General features: G+C 39.1%; 1 protein-coding gene and 1 pseudogene across 13 annotated transcripts in view; both read right to left on the reverse strand.

The window, feature by feature from the left end:
• The window catches only part of HEATR5A (HEAT repeat containing 5A), a 99,205-nt gene extending 77,211 nt beyond the window's left edge, over positions 1-21,994 (reverse strand). For 3 of the 13 annotated variants that reach the window (XM_070358694.1, XM_070358692.1, XM_070358691.1), the window contains exons 1-5: positions 21,762-21,920; positions 19,844-19,910; positions 7,329-7,514; positions 5,602-5,813; positions 3,009-3,117 (exon numbers count right to left, since the gene is read on the reverse strand). In XM_070358694.1, coding sequence (XP_070214795.1) covers positions 3,009-3,117; positions 5,602-5,813; positions 7,329-7,463 — 456 coding nt within the window. In that variant the 5' untranslated portion in view covers positions 7,464-7,514; positions 19,844-19,910; positions 21,762-21,920. Of the gene's footprint in view, positions 1-3,008; positions 3,118-5,601; positions 5,814-6,467; positions 6,567-7,328; positions 7,515-19,706; positions 19,911-21,761 lie in introns of those variants that run through there. The other 10 variants (XM_070358690.1, XM_070358696.1, XM_070358697.1 and 7 more) reach the window with 9 other exon arrangements.
• LOC138984381 (basic helix-loop-helix ARNT-like protein 1 pseudogene) lies at positions 3,814-5,376 on the reverse strand (annotated as a pseudogene).
• Positions 21,995-23,113: the final 1,119 nt, after the last annotated feature.

The following is a 23,113-nucleotide window of genomic DNA, read 5'->3' on the forward strand; positions in this document are numbered from 1 at the left end:
TCTGACATTTAAAAACATGAATAATTTCTATTTTACACAGTGTTTACTATTTTTTTATGCTTCCTTTAAAGCTTATGTATTTGGGTGCATCAGATCTTCGTTATGGCATGCAGATCTTTCACTGTGATGCAAGGATGCTCTAATTGTGGCACAGGTTCAGTAGTTGAGGCACAAGGGCTTAGCCACTCTGCAGCATATGGGATGTTAGTTCCCTGACCAGGGATCAAACCTGAGTTCCCTGCACTACTAGGCAGATCTTAACCAATGGATCACCAGGGAAGGCCCAGTGTTTACTACTTTACAGTGCTATTTGTATTAATATATATTATACTTCAGTACAGTACAAATTTCATAGGGTTGACACGCAGATTAAATGAAATTGTATGGAAGTACCAGGCATAAAGCTTGCACATTGTTAAGCATTCAATAAATGGTTGTTACAAATGAGGTAACATGGTAAGAGTGCATGGTCTGCCACCTACTAGCTACATGTCTTTGGGCAAATCTGTTTCTCTATCTGTTATATGGTTGTTGTGAGGATCAAATGAATTACTACATGTCATTACTGCACATGGTGACCACCGCCCTAAAATTAAAAGATGCTTACTCCTTGGAAGAAAAGATGACCAACCTAGACAGCATATTAAAAAGCAAAGACATTACATTGCCAACAAAGGTCCATCTAGTCAAAGCTATGGTTTTTCCAGTAGTCATGTATAAATGTGAGAGTTGGACTATAAAGAAAGCTGAGCGCTGAAGAACTGATGCTTTTGGAGAAGACTCTGTGGTGTTGGAGAAGACTCTTGAGAGTCCCTTGGACTGCAAGGAGATCAAACCAGTCCATCCTAAAGGAAATCAGTCCTGAATATTCATTGGAAGGACTGATGATGAAGATGAAACTCCAATACTTTGGCCACCTCATGAGAAGAACCGACTCATTTGAAAAGAAGCTGATGCTGGTAAAGATTTAAGGTAGGAGGAGAAGGGGACGACAGAGGATGAGATGGTTGGATGGCATCACCAACTCAACGGACATGAGTTTGAGTAAACCCCAGGAGTTGGTGATGGACAGGAGGCCTGGGGTACTGCAGTCCATGGGGTCGCAAAGAGTCAGACATGACTCAATGACTGAACTGAACTACTGAGAACAGTGCCTGACACACAGTAAATGTTCAGAATATTTTTATCATTTATTGGTGTGAGTAAACTCAAAGTTTAAAGTCTGAATTTAGATTTTAAAAGATCTGGGTGTGAATCCTGGCTCTGAACCTTAGCAACAATGTGACTTTAAGCTGTTCTTACTTATTTCTTCAACTATAAAATGAGGATAAGGAACTTCCCTGGTGGTCCAGTGGTTAAGACTCTGGGCTTCCACTGTAGGGGGCACTGGTTCAATCCCTGGTCTGGGAACTAAGATCCCACATGCTACATACCATGGCCAAAAATAAATAAATAAAAATAAAACGAGGTTAAGATGAATCCCATAGAGCCAGTAAATAAGCGCCTGTGGGGAAATCATTCACCATAGTGCCTAGCACGCAGTAAACACTCAAGAAATAGTACCTGTTTGTGTATCTCAGGAAGTTAAGGCTACTACAGGTAAGCTAACATCAATATCATTTTCATAGCAATGTTATTAATTTTTGTTCAAAAGGGGCATAATAGTGAGTAATTACAGGTGGACATAGCAAAATGAGTCCAACGGGAAACTTAACTTTTTTTCAAATACTGCCAGTTTCAAACACTGTCTATCACTACTGGTGTGTATGAAAGGTGGAAATCCCTTTTGATATTTCCAAAACACTGTGGTACTGATAAATCAACTCAATCATAAAGGTTATAAAGTGGAGGAGCAATAAAATACTTAGCAAGAACTTAATATTTTCTGAGACTTATAGAGTAATTCTCTGTTAACCATGAGCCCTAAAAAGTATAGCTTTATCAATGGCGCTAAGAGGAAAAAAAAGTTTAAAGTGGACACACTTCAGTAAAAAAAAGTTTTTACAGACACGTCCTTTTAAATAAAACCATGTTTATGGATGTTAACAATCTCTCCTCCTTAATCATCTTCTTCAATCTTTGTGAAAGCTACTACTGCTGAGAAGTAATCTGCTGAGTTGATTTTCTCACCAGTTTTATATTATGGATTTCACTTCTCTGTAAAGTTCTATAATCAGTTACATTCTTCTTGAAATTTGGCATATTTTATACTTGAATTTTCCCATGTTTTATCCTGATATAGTTAAAGAAAGGTGTGTGACAGTCCTGCATTTTTACTAATTTTCTAGACTTCTTCAAAGTAATGTAAGAATAAGAACTAGTGCGATTTTTTTTTTAATATTTAAAGGTGCTGAGTTATCCTTAAATATGAGGAACCACAGATTTAAAATTTTTGATATACAAACATACAAATGTTTGAATCTCAAAACGTGATTGGTAAAACTTTAGTTGGCAAAAAATTTACAGTATATCTTAGAAGTCTGATAAAGACAAAGGGTGTTTCACAATGGTAAATGATACCAACATATCAGTGAGGCTAAGGCTGAGAATATATTCACCCCTGGCAATTAAAAGGTCATCCAGGTCCTAGTCAAGCTTATGTCCTTCACACTCTTTCCTACCCTGATTTTATTCCTTACTCCCTGCTGATGCTGGTAGAATACTAATCCATCCATCAGGTAGACGGTCATTACCCATTATGTATCTGGACCCTTGGTGGCAAGCACTTGCTCTGGCACTAGTAAGTAGCATGAGATGGAAAAGGTGAAACAAGGAGGAGCAGGACAGGTCTGCCAGAGAAACACCTTAGTTTGTGTCCACTGGAATTAGTCTGAATACACAAAATTTTACTGCATTATTGTTTTTCTAATAAAGATTTAATATACAAAGTACATAGGTGCACTACCTAAAAGTATGTCATTTATGGATATATTTACACATATACTATGTATGCTTGTCACAGATAAGGCTCTTTTATTAGCTCAAGAAACTATAAAATCTGTATTTACCTCTGCACTCTTCATGGCTTTGAGAATATTCCCCACCGTATCAGTAAAGGTGTTACCTAAAATTCTACCCAACTTCTTGTACAAGGAACCCAAACACACCACAGCAGCACTGAAACGACATTTCAATTAGAAATCAGTCAGGAATGAAAAAACAGGAAAAAAAGGATCTTAGGACATGCAAAGATGACTACTTAAATTTTTAAAGGATAAATTTCCCAGAATCTACTCCACTGTTAAGTCATAAGGAATGACACTGGAGTATCAAATGATTACATTTTCAATATAAGAATGTTAAAAAGATCTATCTTCAACTAATTTAAATCTCAGCCCAAAGACTCCATTCCTCCAAATTTTTTAATAGAACTGAGCTTCATATGTTAGATAATCAAAGACAGTCTTAAAAGAAAAAGAACAGTGTTCTCATCAAGTCTCAACATTTTATGGAAAAGCATATTCTATCATAAGCTAAAAATTAAATCAATAAAAAAATTTCTATAAAATTAGTACCATGGAGCCATACATCGTAAATAGCCTTCTCTAAACAACAGGTGATAAAATGAACTGAGTCCTATGGAGAAAGAAACTTAGTTGTTCTTTTAGGATCTTAGAAAAGTATTGTTCTATATATTTACTATTAATCTTCACTACTAAGAACTAATAAACTAAAAGAACATCCAAAACATGAAGAATTTAACATACTTGTTCCTTAAACACTCAACGGCTAAAATATTAATCAGACGGTTTTGATTCCCAAATCTAAGCTTCACATGTCTAAAATTTTTAAAAGAACTATTTCTCAATGGGAAAATATTAGATCTTTTCAAAAGCTACATATTTTGTCTATGCCTATGTGAGGGTTTTCACCAAGAATAGAAGAGCTATCAGAATATGGATAACCTGGGTTCTCCTGAGCCTGCCCTGGTAGTAGGCCACTGGAAGGAATGTCTGGAGTCCCTCCATTTAAAATCTTCTTGCCTCCTGGAGAAGAGGCATCAGGGGGAGGTGTACTTGTGATGTTCAATGGGCTGGAGCCACAGCTGGAAGGTGATGACCCTCTTATCCTGTGGATTTCCATGATTTCCTCAGCAATCATTCGACCTATTTTTCCTGCCCCAGCCCTGGTTCCCCCTGGAATCCCTGGAACAGTGGGGTGGGTCCTCTTCGGGCCACCTTCTCCAGAGGGCAGCATGCTGTCCATGCTGTGGGGGGACGCTGTGAGCTGCGGGAAGCTGGGGTCCCCGCCTTCCAGGACGTTGGCTAAAACAACGGTGTTCGTGGAGACAATGTATTCCACTTCCTTGGTCCAAGGGTTCATGAAACTGAACCACCGACTCCGTAGTGTGATGAAAGAACCATCTTTGATTTTAAACTTGTAGCAATTAGTGGTAATCTTTTCTCTTGACTGTAAAACTTGCCTATGACATTCTGCGAGATGTCCTATGTCGTCTTGGTGGAAATACTCATAACACGACGTGCCTAGAAGTTCTTGTGGTAAATATGCCAAAATAGCTGTTGCCCTCTGGTCTACAAAAACAAACTTCCCATCTATCGCGTGCCGGGAGACATATTCCATTGACTTCACCCTGATTTCCCCGTTTGCCGGTTGTGGAACCATGTGAGAGTGCAGCCGTCCAATGGCGACAAGGCAGCTAAGATTACACCCCTCGTTGTCTGGTTCGTTGTCTTCATCCAGCCCCATCTTTGTGGGCGGCCAGCTTTTCAAATAGACATGATAGACAACGATCAAGGCTCAAGTAGTCCCAGTAATGATGAAGCAGCAATGGCTGTCATAATGAGCCTTTTGGAAGCAGATGCTGGGCTTGGTGGCCCTGTTGACTTTAGCGACTTGCCATGGCCGCTGTAAACACTATATGTTGCTTTGGCGACAGCTGCAGTATCAAAGTGCATTACTGATGGAGTTATACAGTCTGTGAAGCTTACTGGATAAGGAGAGAACAGCTTTTATGTACTGTCTTCATAAAAGCCATCTCAGAGCCATTGATACAAGTCAATCTTAACAATGTGTAACTTCAGAAAAAGTGGAACTAAAGCCTGCTCCAGTGTTTCCTCATCATTGATTATTGGGCTAGCTGTGGATAGCTTGCATTAATTGTATATTTTGGATTCTGTTTGTGTTGAATTTTTTAATCATTGTGCACAGAAGCATCATTGGTAGCTTTTATATGCAAATGGTCATTTCAGATGTATGGTGTTTTTACACTACAAAGAAGTTCCCCATGTGGATATTTCTTATACTAATTGTATCATAAAACCGTTTATTCTTCCTTGTAAGAATCCTTTACTATAAATATGGGTTAAAGTATAATGTATTAGTTAAATATTTTTAATAAATGTTTCCCTTGTTCTATAAAAAAAAAAAAAAAAAGCTACATATTTTTAAGAAAATGAGGAAAACAATTTGTATTCATTTTTATAATAATTATCAAGTAGTTTAGTTCTTTAAAAAAAATTATTTTACTAAACAGAGTTGATTAACAAGGTTGTGCTAATTTCTACTATACAGCAAAGTTTGAGTTCTTTATAAAAATGATACAACAAAGATCTCTTATATTCAGTTTCAATATTAACTTACAGTTTAGTGGGAAGATAACTTGGAGAATCATCTTTGCTTCGAATAAGATCATTACATTTATCGATTGTCTCATAAACAGAGAACGTGTCTCCAATACTATAAAGAAGGGCTAGATTCTTAGCAAGGAGTTTACGAGTAGGAGGCCCTGGCGAGCTGTTCAGCAAAGACAGGAGCTGTTCCACAAGAGTCTTCTGTTTCTCCCTTACATCACTCTACAAATGAAGTGAACAAAGATTATCATCAATGCAATTACATGTACTTCTATAATATGATTTTGCTTTCATGTAATTAAGAACCAAAAGCCTCTAGAAAAATGAAAAATTATTTTAACTAAATATTACAAATAAGTTGGTGGCATAATTATTACACCTCACAAGCAAGTAGTTTGCTGCATTGCTGGTATCTCCAGAGAATAAATTCTGGACCACAATATACTGGAGTCTGTGAACAAGACAAGGGTTCCATTTTTTCTCTTTCTTCTTAGGTTTGAAACGTAGAACAAATTTATATCTTAACTAGCAATGGCAACCCACTCCAGTACTCTTGCCTGGAAAATCCCATGGGTGGAGGAGCCTGGTAGGCTGCAGTCCATGGGGTCGAGAAGAGTCGGACATGACTGAGCAACTTCACCTTCACTTTTCACTTTCATGCACTGGAGAAGGAAATGGCAACCCACTCCAGTGTTCTTGCCTGGAGAATCCCAGGGACGGGGGAGCCTGGTGGGCTGCCGTCTATGGGGTCGCACAGAGTCGGACATGACTGAAGTGACTTAGCAGCAGCAGCACTTCTTAGTTCTTAAGTCCCTGCCTGATATATATCTGCATCAGCGAACAACCTACAACCAGAGCTGACCTTTTAACAGTTACCTGTTTTACTCAGATTGTTTCCTAGTTTAGCGCAATTTTCTTTCTGCAAGCTTATGCATGTAAATGCCATGCTGTGACTCCATTTTACTTATCTACTCTCTAAAAAAGGAGAACAGAGTATTATCACAGTTGTCATGGTATTCAGATGCTTCCTGAGGCTTCAACTTTCACAATAAAACACTTGTTAATTTAGGCTATGGATCTTTGTCATTTATAAATTCTAAATGTCTCCATGAGTAGTGTCTTTGCAACATTTTTGCATTATGTAAGGTATTGTTATTCTGTGGAATACCTTTATTTTTAGGAGATACAAAGTATTTAGAAATAAAGTAGCAACTCGCATGGCTCTGTAAATCAATTGATCTTGGCAAAATGTAAACAGTTGTTGAATGTAGGTAAAGGATATGAATTAGCTTTCTTCTTTGTAGTACCTATTTTATAAACTTTTAAGAGAGAATATGTTTACTCAAAGACTCCTCAGCTCATATTCCCCTTCAAGAGTTCACCCTTTTAAGTGAAACTCCCATAACATTATTTAGTGCGATACTGTTCCAGGACGTCATGCATATGGAGGGACACAGGTAAGAAGATAACAATGATGAAATTTAACACACTGTGCTCTGGAATTAGTTTTTAACGTATTTGAAAGTAATGTTATAAATATTGGTTAATTTCTTCCTGTTCTTTCAAGCAGAAGAAACCTACTAGTTCATTGTAAAATCTTATTAAGGTCTAACCTTTGAAAGCTAATTTAGGTTATGCTGGACAGAACCAGAAAAGTAAACCAAAGGAATTAAACATTATCTGGCACTTAAAAAAAAACCAAAGACCTTGGAAAACAGTTTTTGCAATGTTACTCACCCTGCTGGTTGCAACCAAGAGTTTCTCCAAATATCTCAACCAATCAAAAATAAACTCTGCCTTCTGAACTTCACCCAGTTGACTGTATGCTTCTTCATTCAGCAATAAGCTATGAGCTAATTCCATTCCTTGCATAAAAGTCTCCTAGCTGGTCACGATTCTTCTCATTAAACTTTAGTCATATACCTATAATAAAGGAAAATAATATTTTAAAAGAAGAATGAAAAGGAAAGCAATCACAATACTGCAAATCTTCCACAGAAAAGCACGAAGCATAAATAAATGGAGACATCTTTCCTAACAGCTCTAAGGTAAAACTGGAAAATTCCCAATAGTAAACTTATTGACATAAAACCCCCTTTTCCGAGAGTAGATAAGCAGAACAGAGTAGGATTGTTGATTTCATATGTCAAAACTTGCCAAATAGGAGACATTTCATTAAAATTTTGAAAATTTTACAGTTAAGATTACTCAAGTGTGAAGACTTTCAGTTTTCTCTGTAACATAAGCACTTTTTTTTACTAAAATGGCTTGTGAGTATGTATTAACAATTACCAAATACCTAGACTTCCTATTATACTTTACAGTAAAGCTTGAGGTCTCCCAGGGCCTTTGCCTCCACACATAACCTGTCATTTATGTGGAGATCCAAGAGAAGGAAATAGCAACCCACTCCAGTATTCTTGCCTGAAAAATCCCATGGACAGAGGAGCCTGGCAGGCTACAGTTCACAGGGTCTCAAAGAGTTGGATATGACTGATCAACTGAGCACCAAGACTTGAGCAAAGGTACTTATTCCCATTAGCATCTGTTTCTCCAATCTAATAAAGACACTGCCTGAGGCTAGGAGTTTTTAGGGAAAATCCCATCTCTACCAGTACAGATAGTCTCCCTATCTCTGTGAACCTTGTTGTGAAAGCAAACTCATGTTTTTAAAGGCACTTGGATGGATGCCATCCAAGGACTGTAGAATACAGATCATTATTTGTTATGACCCAGATCCAATACAGCCTTCACTTCTCTCGTAACAAATAATCAATAGAAGAGGTTTTGTTTTTAGATTCATGAGCATCTCCTGGGTATACTCTAGTAACTTTCTAGAATATACACAACATACAAGCATGTGGGTAAAATACATATACACTCACTCACATGCAAATTTACAAGATGGCATTTCTGATTATGGATTTTTTTATTTCTAGGTGCATGCTCAAGTATACGGCAATAAAACAGTATAATGTCTGCAACTCATTTTCAAATGGTTAAGTACATCAATCAGTTAGCCACAAAATATGGGCAAAATGTTAACAGATGAATATTGTAGGTAGTACATATGTGAGCGATCATTTTACTATTCCTCAATTTTTCTGTAATTTTTTAAATATTGCAATAAAAAAGTTGGAAAAATTATTTAAGGAGAAAAAATTTTTAAAAACATAAGCTGGCTTAAAAACAAATTACACTACTACTTCCAGGAGTAACAGCTATCATCAAGAACATTAAACAACAGAGAAGGTATCATATACATATAAGGTGGGTACATCTATCCCATGCTGCTGCTGCTGCTGCTAAGTCACTTCAGTCGTGTCCGACTCTGTGCGACCCCATAGACGGCAACTCACTAGGCTCCCCCATCCCTGGGATTCTCCAGGCAAGAACACTGGAGTGGGTTGCCATTTCCTTCTCCAGTGCATGAAAGTGAAAAGTGAAAGTGAAGTCGCCCAGTCGTGTCCGACTCCCAGCGACCCCATGGACTGCAGCCTACCAGGCTCCTCCGTCCATGGGATTTTCCAGGCAAGAGTACTGGAGTGGGGTGCCATTGCCTTCTCCGACATCTATCCCATATTGAAGTATAAAAAATAACTTTAATACATTATAAATAAACCTGTTAAGCTAAACAGAAACATGTAATTCGAAATGCATAGAAATACAAACAGAATGCCACAGGTAATTAAACTAAACCATATAAAATACATAACCCATATTCCCCCTAAATAAACCTCAGTCTTTTGCAGAGAAGCCAGTAAGATGTGCACTTCCCAGGTGGCACTAGTGGTAAAGAACCTGTTTGCCAATGCAGGTAGATGTAAGAGATATGGGTTCAATCTCTGGGTTGGGAAGATCCCCTGGAGAAGGGCATGGCAATTCACTCCAGTATTCTTGCCTGGAGAATCCCATGGACAGAGGAGCCTGGTGCACTATAGTCCACAGGGTCACAAAAAGAGTCGGACAGGACTGAAGCCACTTAGCAAGCATGCACGTGTAGTAAGCAGTATTAGAAAATCAGATGGGAGACATGAGGAAGGCTTTTCTTTCCTTTTTCTCCTAGAGAGTTTATGGGTATGAAATTACCTAGACTATAACACTGTAATAATTGTGATATAACTGAAAAGAGCCTCTTTAAAAGACAGTAGTTGCAAATTGATGAACTGTTGGCTAAATTTCACCTGCAATATATGTACTGGGGAAAAAACTGGTTACTAACATTTAAACACAAGATTTCACACAAAAATCTGGGTCCATATCCCATACAGCAATGAATGACTGAATCTAAGGGGAGCAGGGACTCTTATTCATTTACATTATTCATTTACATTATTTGCCAACTTCTATGGGGATTCAAGTTTTCAGCTCCTGCTCTTGCTTTACCTTACTTTCGCCCTCTGGCTTGGGCAAGAAACCCTCCTTTTCTTTCTTCATTTATCAAAGTGAAGTGATGAAAATATGCACAGTAAAGGTAATAAACACTACAGAAATAATTTCCAGAAGAAATCTAAGTATACCAAAGGAGAAAAGCAAGTTTGTACTCAGTATCTGCTATTGCGTGAGGAAGAAAAAAAATAACCTGAGCGTCACAGAGAAAATTTCTTGTAACCACCAGGGCAAGTCAAAACCCTATCTTAAGAATCAAATTACCCTTTTTAGAGGTCATTAGGACTGCTGAAGAGACATTTTTTTTCCTTAGGCAGAAGCAATATTGTGGTGTAAAATGATCTATCAAGAAGCAAAATAGCTAACACAATGCAATAATAAATAATTCAGTAAAGAGCTTGAGATCATAAGCAGGGCATAAAGTTTATCTCCCATGCCCTCAATACATTCCTCATATAAATTACTCTTACGAAGTAGACAATTCACACTGGTAATCCCACATCCAAACCCCCAAATCTACAACGGCCTCTGATCTCCACATATGTATTATCAATGACATAAGTAAATGCACTTTGCAAACAACAGATGTTCCTGCTCTAACCTACAGTGTAACTTAAGGATGATAAATACAAATACAGTCAATCTACTGTATGTTTTAATTCAACTACAGCCCTATGGCTATACATACCTGGAGAATGCTTATTTGTCTAATTTTTCTCTTATTTTCCATTTTTATGCTTCTCGGGAGAGGTTACAGAGTGATTAATTTATTAAAAGTGAACACATATAACAATGTATTTTTCAAGGTACAGTTATACTATTTGAAAAAAAGGTGTCATCAAACCACTGTACCAACTATAAGGCCAACCATTATTTTTGACAGACACTAATTATTACTGATCACTAATTATAGTCCAAGCACAGCTCTAAGAGCTTTAAATATTCTTGAATAAGTTGCAGAACTGTCCATGGGTAGTTATTTTTATTAGCACCATTTTAAGACGAGGAAACTGAGGCACAGAGAAGCTGAGTCACTTTTCTAAGGTTACACAGAAAATGGTCATACACTGAAGCGATGTAACTCGAGATATATGCGCTTTAACCGCTACATACTATGCTGCCACCCTTTTATCCAATCAAGCCTATCAAATACCTTGAAACCAGGAATTTTATTCATTCATTCGTTTTTACTAATATATACTTGATGTACAATATTACATTAGTTTCAGGTGTACTACATAATGATTTGACATTTACTAATATTTGAAATGATCACCATATCTACAAAGGACTTTTGGGGAGCATAACTATTTTGAGAACATATGTCATTTGGGGGAACATATGCTCAATTTCATGCAGGGGGAAAAGTCTTCTTAATATTTTTGGTCATTTTAGTTTCTTAAAATGATTTATTATATCATTTTGAAGAATGTATGGAGAAAAAAAAAATCACAAATAAAGAGACCCCCTCAAACACAAATAAGACAGGTTTGTCAAATTGGTTTTCTTTCTTTCCTGAGCAATAAAAGATCAATTTACAAAATGAACAAGCCATTCAGTAAATGGAACTGAATCTAGAATGTATCATGCAGTTAAAGTTTTGGAATGTCTCAAATTTAAATTACTTTTCTTGGCCTCTCAAGTCTTTAAAAGACATCACAGCAGCTGCAACTCCGCCTCCAGCTTTTAGTTTCTCAGTTTTGTTTAAAGAGCATAGAGTAAAAAGAAAAGAAACAAAAAAAATCCTCTCAAGAATCTCCCATATTTCAGGGTACACACATAAATCTTAAAATCTATACCTTTCAAAACAAACAAACAAAAAAACCAAAACAGTAATTAGCTTTGTTGGGGAGGGAGGAAACATTCCTCTACCCTTCTAGGTTTTTCTGAATTCTGGTCTAGGAATTAAATTGGCATGGGACAGATAAACAGGAGAAAAAATTCAATTCCAGACATAAGGAACCCCCCGACACAGGAAGATCAAAGAACCCAGATACATGAAGTGTTGAGAGACAGAAAGGTAAAATGAGGTATTATGCCACTCTAAGCCGAGGGAGCCTGAGGCTTCAAGGACAGGAACAGTCACAGGATGACTAAGGGGAGTAAGATGTTCGGTAAATAGATGTTTGCTCTGACAGAGACGGGGCTACTTAGAAAAAATTTACCTCCAATAACAACTCTTCCCTGAGACAAGTCCCCAATTTAAATTATTCTAAGTAGTTAAGGGAGGACAATATTTTCTCTTGAACCCATGGGTTCAAAAGAATCCTCATGCAAAAGTGACACCTTCTGGGCAGCTTGATCTGAATCCCCACAAGATTTAATCTAAAAGAAGATGGATCATTTTTTACTGACCTGACACTCCCTATGACCTGTGATTCAGGCTTTGCACAATTATAGGTAACAAAATAGGAACTCACAAATTACACAGAGCGTTAGGTCATAATTAAGATGTTGCCTAAGGAAGGCTGCCCCTGGTAGAAAGCAAATAAGGTCTTTTTGTCACTGTACTTTAAATATCCCTAAGTACAGTCTTCACTGATTGTAGAGTAAAACAAATATTAAAGCAAGTCACTTGTGATTCCAGAGTTAATAGTTTCATCTTGATGATTTGAAAATCCTATCTGCATCTTATTTTTTAAATCTGAAGCACCTTGCTTCTTCCTACAATAAACTATTTCAAAATCTACCTTTATTAAAAATAAATCCTTCAGGAAGTCTTTCAGGATTAATTCCCCTATTAATACTGTCTTCACTCGGTACAAGATTTCTTTTATTATAGATATGCTTCATAAAGTGTTGGGCTTTTCTAGCCATCATTTAAATTGTGAGATGCTCCTGGTATTTTTCTGATTCAAAACGTTAGCAATGATTATTAAAGCAGTAGCACTGTGGGTAATGCTATTTTCTCTAGTCTCCAGATTTTTTATGATTTTAAAACTTTTAAAATGAAACCCTTAAAAACCAATAAACTGAACTTCCACTGATTCCTTACTTTTATAATTCACAATACCATTTGTTAGCATCACCTTGGTAACGCAAGTGGGAAGGACACACCTATTACCTGCTGCAGTTCATGGCAAAGCCTCTCACTTTCCCACTAATTCCCAAAACACAAACTGATGACAGTAGCTATTCTTTTTCTTTTTAAATTTCATTAATTTTTAAAATTTACTGATTTTTAACTGGAGGATAATTGCTTTACAATATTGTGTTGGTTTCTGCCATATATCAACATGAAATCAGCCACATGTCCCCAACCTCTTGAACCTCCTTCCCACCTCCCACTCCATCGTATCCCTCTAGGTTGTCACTGAGCACCAGATTTGAGCTCCCTGCATCATACAGCCAATTTCCACTGGCTGCCTTAATTTTACACATGGTAATGTATATGTTTCAATACTACTCTCTCCTTTTGTCCCATTGGCTCCTTCCTGCTCTCTGTCCATAAGTCTGGTCTGTCTGCATCTCCACTGCTGCCCTGCAGAAAAGCAGCTATTATTCACTGAGCCAAGATCTTTTTAGGTGCTTAAATCTCTAATCATCACAGGAAAGAAAGCAAGTATTACTGGTCCCCATTTTACATTAAAAAAAAAAAAACTTTGATGCCAGTAAACAGGAGAGATGAGAACAAACCCAGGTCTCTTTGGGAACAAAGCTCATTCTCTTTCCTCAGTGCTAGGAAACCTTTCCACTGGAAAAAAAGGGAAAACAGCATTTCTGACATTAAAATGTAAGGGACAAAAGTGTAGAACAAACAGAGCATGGTGGTGGAGGTGGGGCCTTACTTTATATTTGGGCTCACTCTGCCGATTTCCCCAAGCATATGGGCATGCTCAGTCGTTCCACCTCTTTGTGACCCTATGGACTGTGGCCTGCCAGGCTCTTCTGTCCAAGCGATTCTCTAGGCAAGAATCACCTGGGTTGCCATGCCCTCCTCCAGGGGATCCTCCCAACCCAGGGATCGAACTTGCGTCCCTTGCAGGTCCTGCACTGGCAGGTGGATTCTTTACCAGTAGCGTCACCTGGGAAGCCCCAATATTTTGCCCTACACCTTTTGGTAAATCACAAAATCAGTTTTACCTCTCAACTCCTTCAGGGACAAGGGTCAAACAATTAAAAAGGCAGTGTTGGGAAAACAGCAAAAGGAAGAACACAGATGAGGTAGGTAAACTGTTAAAAAAGCTGAGCATGTCAAAATAGTAGACCTATAACAAAATAGACCACTCTGGTTAATAGCAACTCTGGTTGCTTTTAAAAAATACAAAGTTTTTTGAGCCTAAACCAACTTAACAGAATCTCTGGAGGCTGAGGTGCTATGATAATGGGAGTTTTCATTTAATTCTCACATGGTGAGGTGACTAGGCGACTAGGCTGCAGCTCCAGCCACCCCCTCAAAGTCATCCCTCTGCTGGCCAGTCATCCCTATTGTCCACGCGGAAAATCACGTCCAGGTTTTGGACCAAGAGCTTATAAGAAGCCCACGCCCTGTTTGCTTCTGTCTTTGACTTCACTTTGTCTTCTTTGTAAAAGGATGTTTTTAACTAGAAATAACCAAATGTTTAAAAAAAAAATAAAACTAGCACTATTCATCTACAAAGAATACGGAAACTAGATAATGTAGGTATTTTAATAGCTGATGAGTGTCCCCTACTCTCCTATAATTCATTTATTACCTTGGGTAAAAAAGATTTAACTTATTATTTTTAGATAAGCCCAAAGAAACCGAAATTGCTTTAGAAAATAGCAGGAAAATGACAATGAAATTCAAATCTATGATATTACTTGGTATGAACTTAGACGTTCTAATACTCTGTAATAACTCTAAATAAACCAGTTGTCATTAGTCAAATACTTAAAATGTTAAGTGTACAATATTGATTAAGCTCAGTAAGAATTTAGCTGAGTGATTCAATATGTGTACATTAAATCTAAATATTATAAATGCAAAAATTTCACAGCCAAACTGAGATTTTAGAAAAGCTGATAGGTTTATAGTGACAGTACAAATAGGTTCAACTCTTTTGGAAAATATAAAGAAGTCAAAAAACATCAAAACCACCTGACCAAAGGATGAGTTTTTGAAAATTCGTGGCAGAGAAAGGAAAAGGAAAATATCAGAAGTGTAAGCATTGATTAGAGCATTGTGAGAGGTGAAAACTGAAAACCTGCAAGTCCATCATTAGAGAAATGATTCTTTGACATTTTCAGACACTATCAGGCTCTCATTAAAAACTGTAATTGTAGAAACTACAAGTGCATAAATTTTAACAGGTTAACCTATTGAGAGCATCCCCACAGGTAAAGCAGTGTTTCCTAAAAAGCGTTGTGTAGAACAGTAGTGAAAAAGAACGAGGAAATGAGGATTTGTGTTGTATGTGAGGGAACGGAATCCTAATCTTTTCAGGAAACACCAAGTTGGCAGTCTTCCTTCCTATAGAGGGTCTCCACACGTGCTATATGTAATGTACATTATATACTGCCAGAAGGGGGTGTGTGTGTGTGTGTATGTATGGCACTTGACGTTTCTCAGCATATTTTATGTACTGACCTTTGCCCAATTTCTACCTTTTTCTTTTCCTCCCCCTGCTGGGAATCCTGAGAACTCAGTGTTCTATAGAGCACAATCTTTAAATACTAATCATTAGAGACCACTATAATTCAAAAAATTTTTAATTCCCTTTTAGTTATACTATGATAGGATTTTTATAGCAAGTAGAAGAATATGTAACAAGACAATGTCACACTGCTACTTAAAAGTAGCCATTTCTGGTTAATATTTTGGATCAAATTATCTAACATTCAGAATTCTAAATATAAACAATCTTTTCTTTACTACTCCTGGAAGAAGAGTGAAGAAAAAAAGAACAGTTTTAATTAACCAAATGATTTATCAGTTCACATAAAAATCTGTGTTATTCATAACTTTCAACCAAGTTTCACACCACACCCATTCTGAGCTAAAAATGGCTTGTTGCACCATAAATTTTAATATTTGATTTTTGGAATTCTGAATACAATTCCCATAAAATCAATTTAATTCATGTTTCTTAAGTCATATGACAACATGACCCAGGCACACAGCACTAATAACCTGTTTTACAATATAATGAAAATACATTCAGTGTACCTAGATTCAAATACTTCCTGCAAATGTGGTAGAAATGCTGTGAAACCTGCTTATCACGGCATAATACAAATCAGTTGGAAAGGCAGATTCACTCAACTCCAAGAACTGATTAAGGAGCACATCCTATAAGACAGAGAAGCTAGAATGGAGTAGGAAAGAAACAGGAGTTATACAGAAATGGATAAAGTGAGGTAAGAAAGGGCCAGAAGTAGGTATGCAATTTCCTTTGCCTTCCTCCCGTTTTTCCTCAAGTGCTGCAGATTATTACTAAGGATGAGAAGAATGGCAGAAGCTGGATTCAGTGAAGGAGGCTGCCAGAAGAGGCCTCTGGCGTAGCCTAGCTCTGGCATTCTCCCTCCAGATTAAAAAAGAGAAAACCTTAGAGGGTAAAAGGAAGTATGGTGGGAAGGGCGCAGGGGGCTGAGCAGCAGAACCAACTCTAACAAGGCAATGATAGGAAAAGAGACTTAACATTTCTTCAGGATTTCCTTACTAGAACCTTTTAATTCACTATCTCATTGAATCTCCCTACTACTGTGGTAGTTGAGTCACTAAATCATGTCTGTCTCTCGAGACTCCATGGACTGTCGCCCACCAGGCTCCTCTGTCCATGGGGTTCTCCAGACAAGAATACTGGAGTGAGTTGCCATTTCCTTCTCCAGGGGATCTTCCTGACCCAGGGATTGGACCCGGGTATCCTGCACTGCAGGCAATTTCTTTACCAACTGAGCTACCAGGGAAACCCTTCCCTAATACTAAAACTCAGATATTATCATCCTTATTTTACAGATGAGGATAAAGAATTAAGAAATCTGTCCAAGATTTAAGTGAAGAAAGAAGTAGAAGAAAGAAGGTAACGCCTACATCTGTCTAGTTTCAATGTCCATGCTCCTTCAACTACTTCATGTACTCTTCATACAGTTTCTAATCACTGACAGTTACTACCACGCCCACTGAAGCATTTAACCTTTATAACTTTGTTTTCTCTTATCAGTTCACTATCCACTTAGGTCTCCAGTACTTCGAGGCTTTTTGATAAAATGTGAGGTGTACTAGAGACATCAACTTCCAGAGGGCCCTTCCCACCAAGACAGCAAATCCCTAAGTAACTAACACTAACACCGTTAGTCTTCCCTCGTGGCTCAGACGGTAAAGAATCTGCCTGCAATGCAGGAGCCTTGGGTTCGATCCCTGGGTTGGGAAGATCTCCTGGAGAAGGGGAGGTCTATCCACTCCAGTATCCTTGCCTGGAGAATTCCATGAGCCTGGTGGGCTCCTCCATGGGATCACAGAGAGTCTGACACAACTGAGCGACTAACAGTGTTAGCTTAGTCCTTGGTTATTCTTGACAATTTTTTCACTCTTCATTCCACAAACCAACTCTTCCACCTCCCCCTGGGAAGAAAGATATCACTCTGGACACTTTGCAGTGCCAGAAGGCAAGTTTTAAAAGAGAAATTTTACTCTAATGTCTCCCACCACACTCATCTGAAAGTCACTACCTAAGCAATCTCACTACTTGGTACCTAGTAAAGAATTCAGTAATAAGAAGTAAAAAACAAACAAACAAAAAAGTTAAAAAAAAGATACATAGCAATTAACTGTTTCAAAGATCATCAACTTTACTGACATAAGTTTCTTGTCTCTCGGGGCCTGCTGACTCTTAGTTTAGTCTAGACATGACTAATAATCCAGCTATCTGGATTCTAGTTGGAGTGGGGTAGAGCCCCATATTAAAAGCGAAGGAGCAGACTAATTGAGAGCATGAAGAAGTTGAAGCAGGCAGCTAACAGTAATGGAAGAGACCAAAATACTATTTAATATAGACACTTTAAAAAGCAGGCAATATGGGGATACTTAGTTCAAGAGCAAAGTGCGTAAGATGCCAGTATTCCTCCAGCTGAGCAGAGGAATCCTTGCTCAGTTTTCCAAAATATCACTGTATTTGTGCTCAAGTAATCTGCTACTGAGGACTTCCTACTTTAGTCATTAGACCCTACCTGCTTTAGAATCCCCTCCTTTTCCCCCTTCTAATTGTTCATTTCATGGCTTTTATCCTGGTGAGCACTCAGAGTCACCCTTATTCCCACTATGGTCTGACATCTTGGCTTTTCTTCATGGTTCCCACTTCTAATTTACAATATATCTTATAAAGTGCCTAGCCCAGAATTTAGCCACAGTTCTGATCTTCCTGGGGCCCTACCTGAGGGTTTTTTGTTTTGTTTTGTTTTGTTTTAGCAGACTCCCTGCCAGATGCCTAACTGGGCTCTTAACTTCACAAGTGTAGCTCTCTGGAACAACTCCATTATTCCCTTGTTTTCCGGCTGCCATCATCACATCCACCCAAGTAATATAGTGAACACATCATCTATTACTTCTAACCCCCAGCTCGTCTCAGGCAGCACTCCACAATCAAATTCACTGATATTTCTGCAGCAAAATATAAACATATTCACATAAAGGTAGGATAAATAATGACTATAAACAGCTTCCTATCAGGTCAGGTCATGTTCTGCTGCCAAATGAGTTAAGAAAAGTGCCTTTTGGACTCTGTAATTAAGCTTAAGGGATTCTGTACCTGTATATGCTTCTTTTTTCTTTTTTTGCTTTTCAGATTTCCTCCCAAAATATCTTTTAAAAAATTTTGTGCTTTTCAATGGGTAATTTCAACTTCCTAATAATTTTACTTACATAAAAATGTATGGAATAAGTGAGGTAATGTTTTGACTATATATTTAATACACAAAAACATGCATAAATTCAACATACAGAAATCTACAAGTGCAACAGAAAAGAATATAGATAGATGTTGTAATATATCCATAGAGAAGCATAAACTAGGAAAGAAGTACATATATAAAATATTTTAGAGAAGTTAGAACCATGGTTTCAAAATTGGCAAAAGTATATACTCTGCTTTAATACTTAAATACCACCTCACACAACTTTACATTCTTTCCTGTCACATAATTAGTTCTAATTTCTTATGCAGCATAAACATAACATTATGCACTTTCACTTTTCACTTTCATGCACTGGAGAAGGAAATGGCAACCCACTCCAGTGTTCTTGCCTGGAGAATCCCAGGGACGGGGGAGCCTGGTGGGCTGCCATCTCTGGGGTCGCACAGAGTCAGACACGACTGAAGTGACTTAGTTTAGCTTATGACTATATTATGTTTCTTTTCTAGAAATACTTATTTTTTAAGTTGTTACTATTAAAAAAAAGAAGTTCAAACATGATTCAGAACAATATGCTCCAATTTCAATCTGCTGTGTGTCTGTTTCAAGGGTTCCAATTTCCCATTGGGTCTTACTGTAGATATATCTTTGACTTCATGCTGTTACACTGTGAATAATTTTCTGTCTAGTCTTTGAATCAATGTCACTAGATTCATAGTAAAAAAAAAAATGTTCAAGTAAAAATAACTGTTATTTGTGAAAAACAGAAATACCTTAAAAAGAGCTTACTAAATTAAAAAAGTCCACACCAGATCCAAATTAAAAGTAGAAGTTATAAAGTTGTTAGAAACACACAAAAATCCTTCCCTTTCTCTAGCCTTCCAAAAGGCGAGAAATGCTGAAATTAAAACTTACTAGGTAATTATGACTGAAAAGCCATGACCTTTTCCCAACATTACACATCTAGGATCCAGAAGCATTTATAGGATGCAGTAGTCCACCTGACACAACTAAAAAAGTAAGAAAAATAATAAAAACTGAACTTAACCTACTTCCTCTCACAAAAGATACAGTGACTAAGAGTTTGTAGAGTTCTAGTCCAGTGTCAGCAATTCTTTCCTGTAAAAGACCAGAGAGTAAATACTTTAGGCTATATGGACCACACAGTCTCTATCACAACTACTCATAAACAACACATTAACAGCTATAAATAGATAAAAGAGTGTGGTTATGTTCCAGTACAACTTTATAACAACTGGCAGCAGGCTGGATCTGCCTGCCAATTACTGACCCCTAGTGTAATTTCAACGAATTTAATACTACAACTAGACAAAAGATTCAATTAAATGATACAAACAAATCTCTACTAATTCCTCAGGCCTCAGTTAATTCTTTTCTTAAATGAAATTTAATAACAGTTTCCCAGTTTTGGCACTCTCCTTAAAATGCAGAAATGCTTTTACGTGAGAGGACTAAGATCCCACTTAAGGGCTGTTCAAACCCATTAACTATACTATGGATAGTTAATGAAAGAAGATTCAGTGAAGTCTTAAGATTATAAACTGTCTCAGTCCTCTTTTTGAAATAAAGCTGAAGAAAGGAAGATATGTGCATTGCCTAAAGACAAAAATTTTTTAATTTTTCTTCTTAGAGAATGTATTATTTGGGCAATTTTTCAAAATTTTAGTTTGGCTATGTATTTTCTGTTACTAAAGTCATAAAGATATAAAGACGAAAAGAAGAGAAAAGTAAGCTAACATCCATAACAGTAGTGGAGGCGCTTAAGCTAAAATTCAGGTCTGTTGTCAATTCAGGAGGCTTGTAGCACTAAAGCTCTCTATATAAATAACTACTTTTTCCAACTGTCCCTATTCTTATGTTATAAACCCTGCCTGCTACCCATTTCATTAAAGGGAAAAAAAAAAAAAAATCCATGGTGTTTAAAATGTAAGATAACCATCGGCTTCAATACTGATCTAAAATCATTTTCTTAAAGACATACTTTCTAAAATGTTTGCGAAACAGGACAATTCTCCTTTCCCCATCCGCCTAATGCCCAGCTTCAAGGACACTTCTGCTTTCTTTCCACTTTAATCTCTTCAGAGTATTTTCTCTGACAAAGTTCTGAACCATACTTACGGGTCCCCCTTTTCCCTCCTTTTAACGTCTTTTCTACTCTCTAAGGTCCTTAAGGGCGCTCAGCCTGAACATAAAAGGCGCTGAATATTTGCTGAATAAATGACTGCACGGAAAAAGAATGTATAATTATGACCTTTCATAAAAGAGCTCAAATCATCTGACAGACATTATTTGACTTGACTGTTATGAAAATCATCTTGCCAGAGGTATGCATTACTGTGACTAGTATCATAAAGCGCTTCTTAAAAGTTTCCAAAGACTTTACAATCCCTTGCAATGACGCTGTGCTGACCGAGAGCAGGGTTAAGAAATGTTTCCTTGTACTAAGCAAAAGCTAGCCCAGCAAAGGCTCGCTTTCTTTGCGAAAGACTATCCAGTATCCAGTCTCTACTGCTTCAGGAAACCCGCCTCTAGGGTTGCTCGCGGGCGTCCGGAGAACCTCGCCCGAAGCCCGGGTTGGGGCCCCGCTCCGAGCCAACCCCCGACGTTGCGGGCGCCGCTAGGGCGGATCCGGGGAGCGGCGCGCCAGCTAGGCGGGCTCCGACCTTCCGACCTTCTTCGCACGCCCGGGGGCTCCAGCCTGCGAGGCCAGAGTCCACGCCTACCTGTTGTGCTCGGGTGAAACACACTTTCCCAGAGCCCAGGAAGAAGGACAGACTGCACTGGCAATTCGGCCATCCCCGCGCCCCTGTACATCCCCTCCTCGGCGGGCTCCGGCCCCTTCGACCAGGACACCTAATCCTTCGACCTGTTCCTGCTCCCGGGGTCCCAACTTCCTCCACCTCTTGGCTGCCGCGACCACCCCGCGCACCCCCAAGCAGTTCAACTCACGGTGCAGGCCCCCGGGGTGTGTTTCTTCCCCGCCGGCAGGCAGCCCGGACACCGCCCCCTCGCGCCCAGAGCCGCCTTCACTCCTGGGATTCCCGACTGCTCACCCGCGGCGTCCCCTCACGACTCAGCGCCCGTCCCAGCCCAGCCACTCTATCGGCTACACAGTGCGGCAGGGTAGCACCGGGACTCGCCGGCGGCGGCGACTGCGAGACAGCGGGGCGGGAGGGGCTCGCGCGGGGCGGGGCCGGAAAGCTCGGAGCCTGGAGTGCGGCGGGAGCCAGCGATTGGGAGCCCGCCCCGCACCGCACCGCCGATCCGAGGCCCCGCCAGCCGGCCGCCGAGCTATCGAGCGCCCACTCTGGCAGGCGTGAGTGCTCCACCGCCGAAAGAGCGATGAAGGAGACTGCGGCCCAAGTTGAAGCCAGGGCAGCAGCTTTGCAGTCTGGAGAGCTTGGCCACACCCATTTTTGTTTGTTTCCAACGCCAGCCAGAATCCTTGGGGACAGCCTTCGGGCATCTGAACACGACTAGAGCCTGAAGAAATTCAGGCAGGAAGTGTACGTGGGTGGGTGTAGACATGGAAAGGACCCTTAGAGAGCTTTGTAGTCTTACAGCCCGAAACTCTGGGGCCTGGCTAAGGTCACACACCCCAGCCACGGGAGAAATTGAGATAAAAACCTCTTGGCCCCCAAGTCAATTGAGTTTTTCTAGTATACTCAGCATTTTGAATCTGATTTTACAATTTTTATTTTGAAATAAGCGCAAACGTACAAAAGTTCTTCTAGTGTAGAGAACATTTTTCCTTCCCGAACCATTTGAGATCTAAGTTACTGAGAGGGTGCCACATTGTCCCTAAATACTTTGAAGTCGCTCAGTCGTGTCTGACTCTTTGCGACCACATGGGCTATAGCCTACTACGCTCCTCTGTCCACGGGATTTCCCAGGCAAGAGTACTGGAGTGGGTTGCCATTCCCTTCGCCAGAGGATCTTCCTGTGCCAGGGATTGAACTCGGGTCTCCCGCATTGTAGGCAGAAGCTTTACTGTCTGAACCACCAGGGAAGGTTAAATATATGTCTTCCTAATAAGCACATGCCTGCTTGCTAAGTCACTTCATTAGTGGCCAACTCTTTGCGACCCTATTGACTATAGCCCGCCAGGCTCCTCTATCCATGGGATTCTCCAGGCAAGAAGTGGGTTGCCATTTCCTCCTCCAAGGGATCTTCCCAACCCAGCGATCTAACCAGCACCTCTCCGACATTGGCAGGTGGGCTCTTTATCACTAGGGCCGCCTGGGAGCTTCAGCTTCAGCATCAGTCCTTCCAATGACAATCCTAGACAGCATATTAAAAAG

This window comes from Bos mutus, chromosome 21 (assembly GCF_027580195.1).
Source record: "Bos mutus isolate GX-2022 chromosome 21, NWIPB_WYAK_1.1, whole genome shotgun sequence".
Classification (NCBI taxonomy): domain Eukaryota; kingdom Metazoa; phylum Chordata; class Mammalia; order Artiodactyla; family Bovidae; genus Bos; species Bos mutus.